Source organism: Diaphorina citri, unplaced genomic scaffold (assembly GCF_000475195.1).
Source record: "Diaphorina citri unplaced genomic scaffold, Diaci psyllid genome assembly version 1.1 scaffold8960, whole genome shotgun sequence".
NCBI lineage: Eukaryota > Metazoa > Arthropoda > Insecta > Hemiptera > Psyllidae > Diaphorina > Diaphorina citri.
In genome coordinates, this window is record NW_007386335.1 from 1 (window position 1) to 4,471 (window position 4,471).

Genomic DNA, 4,471 nt, shown 5'->3' on the forward strand with positions numbered 1-4,471 from the left:
AATTTATTAAGTTTCCATTTTTTATTTTTCAATATAACTCTCAGAACATACTGAATTTTTATAAAATAAATGGTATACCCATCCGTATAAGCAGAGCTTAGGCATAAAAAATACGAATTGAGAAAGTAGAGGAAGCAGAATGCTCTGAATGAAAACACAGTTGAAATATTTTCGAGAGGAAAAAAAAATCTCGTTTCAAACCTACTAGCTATTTGCTTGAGTTTTTTCCAACTTAATTCGAGATAGTAGGTACATAGTACATAGGTAATGGACCTTTCTTTTTAGCATGAAAGAGAATAATAAAACCATAGGTACCATGTTAAAATGAAACTTCGTGCTCATACATTAGAAGTTAGAAGTGTTAAAGTGGGGAGCATAAGTGTAGCAGAAAAGATTCAAAAATATTGTGGCGCTCACAACAACACTCAACACAAATAAAATCTTACATAGAAAACGCAGGTTCTCGTTTCTCCACAATTTCCATCTCTGAAGTATAAATATCACTTCCAAATTCTTGGCCAGCACCTGAGAGCTATGTCTAACTGATGAGTTCAAATAAGAACGAAACGCGTCTTAGGCTGCTCCCAGGTGTGTTGGCTAAAGTTTCTTTAATTTTACAACAGGGGGAGAAAAAAAAACACTATAAAGAAGAAAGAAAAAATACGTCCAATATCAGCATTTTTATTGACGGAATAATATCAATCAAATGAAATCACGAATCTTTGTGGTAAAGCAGTGAGCTTTTTCACAATTTTGTGGGTATCACAGTATTACAAGTCTTACAAGTCATTTACTCAATATTTATCATCACTCGTTTCTTTTCGACTTGTAATCCCGCCACTCGATTGAAGTAGCTACTCCATTGTCCTCTCGAGCCTGAGTGCACCCCGAACTCCAAGCACAGAGCCGAAAAACCTTCCATTGACGAAATAAAGAATTAATCACGAAATATTTCTTTCCGTACAATAAAACAATTAAATACCTACATCTGACATGACAAAAAAAAGGACGTTTCTCGCAAGTGCAAACAGGCTAAAAGGAAAAAAAAATATTTCTCGCGATAAGTAGGTATGAACAGGCTTACAACACGATCTCTTTCCGAATTTCATCACCAACATTCTCCCAGTTCTTTAAGCAGTCATGACAAAGTCCGATTAAAAATCGTTCAGTGTCAACAGTTCCATCTAACTATACAATGTGTTCATAACCCCCCCCCCCATTGGGAATAGGGAATTTGGTAATTAAATTATTGTTCCATATACACGGTGCGCCAGAAAAACACTGACAACGGCTCAAGGTAGGTAGATCTCATCATTTCCAACAAGGTTCTGTGGATCTGTTGGTCATTTTCCTAACTTCGGCTTCGTTTCCGAGAAAAGTCCAAAAATCCACTTGTTAAAAAATCACAGACCTTATGACAGTTTTTAGGTCATAACTTTTTCATTTTAATCAATAAACTGTTTTTGTTAAAACCACGAGCCAGAGCATAAAATTTTGATCTTAATACACCTGAGAGTCAATTTCGAAAGTTCATTATTATTTCAATTTGGTCCAATATTTTGCTGTTTTCGATTTGTGCACTGTTCGCGAAATCTGCGATTCCCACATATTTTTCAAAGGTACATGTGTGACCTCACAATTTCAAACATGTTCCGAGAAAAACAATGTGAGCATAAATTCTGGGACACCCTGTATATAAAAAAAGGGAAAATGGAAATATAAAAAGGAAGGACGGACTAACAAATCAATAATAATACTAATAAAAGTAAAAGTAACGTCAGGAACTCAGGAAAAAAATAAATAAAATAAGAAATAAGTATAGAGTACAGAATTGTCATCATGCCAAGCCGGTTTCCAGGAATTCCTGTAAGGAGTAAGGCTCCAGGACCATCAGTTTCTCTCTCAGAATGTTCTCAAATGTATCCCGGTCCTTGGTCCTCCACGTGGCAGGTATTTGGTTGTAGTAGACCACTCCAATATAATAGTAACTGGAGTGGTCTACTCTGGGGACTAGGAGGTGACGATTTCCCCCTCTGGTTGGATACTGATGACTGAGGGTGGGGAATTGTTCTTGATGAGCCTAATGAAGGAAAGTTAGTCAACTAATGAAGGAAAGTTATAGTCAACTAATGAAGGAAAGTTATAGTCAACTAATGAAGGGTAGGTAAATAGAGGATACCTATTTTATCTCTCATAAATACCTATACGTTCCAGTAACCTAAATTTAAGAATAACTACTGAAGAATAAGTTTTTTTTTTAAATTTATTAAGTTTCCATTTTTTATTTTTCAATATAACTCTCAGAACATACTGAATTTTTATAAAATAAATGGTATACCCATCCGTATGGTCGACTAATGAAGGAAAGTTAGTCAACTAATGAAGGAAAGTTAGTCAACTAATGAAGGGTAGGTAAATAGAGGATACCTAATTTTTCTCTCATAAATACCTACACGTTCCAGTAACCTAAATTTAAGAATAACTACTGAAGAATAAGTTTTTTTTTAAATTTATTAAGTTTCCATTTTTTATTTTTCAATATAACTCTCAGAACATACTGAATTTTCATAAAATAAATGGTATACCCATCCGTATAAGCAGAGCTTAGGCATAAAAAATACGAATTGAGAAAGTAGAGGAAGCAGAATGCTCTGAATGAAAACACAGTTGAAATATTTTCGAGAGAAAAAAAAATCTCGTTTCAAACCTACTAGCTATTTGCTTGAGTTTTTTCCAACTTAATTCGAGATAGTAGGTACATGGTACATAGGTAATGGACCTTTCTTTTTAGCATGAAAGAGAATAATAAAACCATAGGTACCATGTTAAAATGAAACTTCGTGCTCATACATTAGAAGTTAGAAGTGTTAAATTCGGGTTTTCAAAGTCTTATTTCACTTGTAGAGACATAAGGATGAGATTGCTCTGACAATAGTTTCCTTACATGTGTCCATGGAATTTCCCGTGAAGACTTCCTCCAATCTTTGTACAACCGGGATTGCGATATTTTGAGCTATGCCTGGGCCGACATTTCGAATCTTGATCGGTGAACTCACCTCATTTCTTAAACTTGAGAATGGGGCTTAGCTGTCCACTTTTCAACTACTTTCACCTGCCCACATTCTTTGCACCGTCCAGGATAAAACCCTTTGTCCCAGGGATAAAAAAAGAATACCACCTTTGACCTTTGCCATAAAAAAAAAAAGAAAATATTCTCCAAAATATCTCCTTTACCTGGAATGGCAAATACTATTTTAGGCGGGACCCGCCTACTTAGAACTCGGTGCTGGCAATCATGATTGCTTCGGATGTGAAATTCGAATAATATCAACCAAACGAGGAGAGAGATGTTTTATACTTAAACTTTAAGCATCTAAGCATTAATTAAAGCATCCATAAGATCATAATGATCATGGCCTTATGTCTCATGGATGGAGTGTCACATTAAAACATTACTGCGGCACTTTGCATAAACTAATACGTTACAACGTTGTAATTTTATACACCTCTACGGAGTAAAGGAAAATGGACAAATGATGCTAGAGAACCAGATGGAATAAAATGATTTTGAAGGATTTACGTTAAAGACAAACGGACAAAATATGGGATGCACAGGATACCTTACTAAACAATCAATTCAAAAATTACTTTTGACCATTTTGGAAACCGTATTTTTATGGAAGATTCCACAAGAAATTGAGTAGTCTCTCTTACTCGACTTTATACATGGAGGTAGTCTTGGTGAAAACATAGTATGAAGAATTCCTGCTGTAAAAAAAATGCACGTTACGGTACAGAATACACCCTTTATCTTACATTGAAAATTCAGGTAATCGCATTACGTGAAGAGGAAAGGAAACCGCCTCAAGTTGGAGAACAAAGACTCCTTATTTACCACCATCTAAAAGACTATTACGGCAAAAAAGGAGAGAAGTAAAAATGAAGGAATAAAAGAAGCAATTTACTGGCCATCAAATTGGATGGAAATAATATGAAACTCTAATTACGTTTGGATGCTATCTACTTACGTCTCTCTTCTTTTGATTGGTATGTATGGTTACTTTGGATTAATCAACTTTCGAATTAAAAATTTGGAGAACTTATTCCGGATCGTTCGGCGCGACAGAGAGTGAACTTTCCTAATAGTACCGGTAAGTTTCTCCTTTCTTGGGCGCTCGTAATAAACTTAATGAGAATTATCTGAAAAAAATTATAATAGATCCATGAGCGTCCATCACCATTCATTGTTAATTTCTCGGTATTCGGTGTCCCGCCTAATAGCGTGTTCCAGGGAAGTCCGGCTCTCTGGACCGACTTTAACCTTTAAGTCTGGACGGACAAAAACGAGCACTCGAAAAAAATGCCTTTTTTTTTTTTTTTTTTTTTTTTGTTATTTGATAAATTATCATTAATGGATCCATGGATAAATATAATGCAAACTAGAAAAGAGGATGGTTGAATGACGGAGGTG

The 4,471-nt window shown here is 35.2% G+C and overlaps 1 protein-coding gene across 1 annotated transcript in view; it reads right to left on the minus strand.

Annotated features, from left to right (window-relative positions):
• Positions 1-647: 647 nt before the first annotated feature.
• Positions 648-4,471, minus strand: part of LOC113472828 — an 11,446-nt gene continuing 7,622 nt past the window's right edge. Inside the window, exon 2 of the mRNA XM_026832620.1 lies at positions 648-2,031. Within this exon, the coding sequence (XP_026688421.1) occupies positions 1,838-2,031 (194 nt within the window). The 3' untranslated portion in view covers positions 648-1,837. The remainder of the gene's footprint in view (positions 2,032-4,471) is intronic.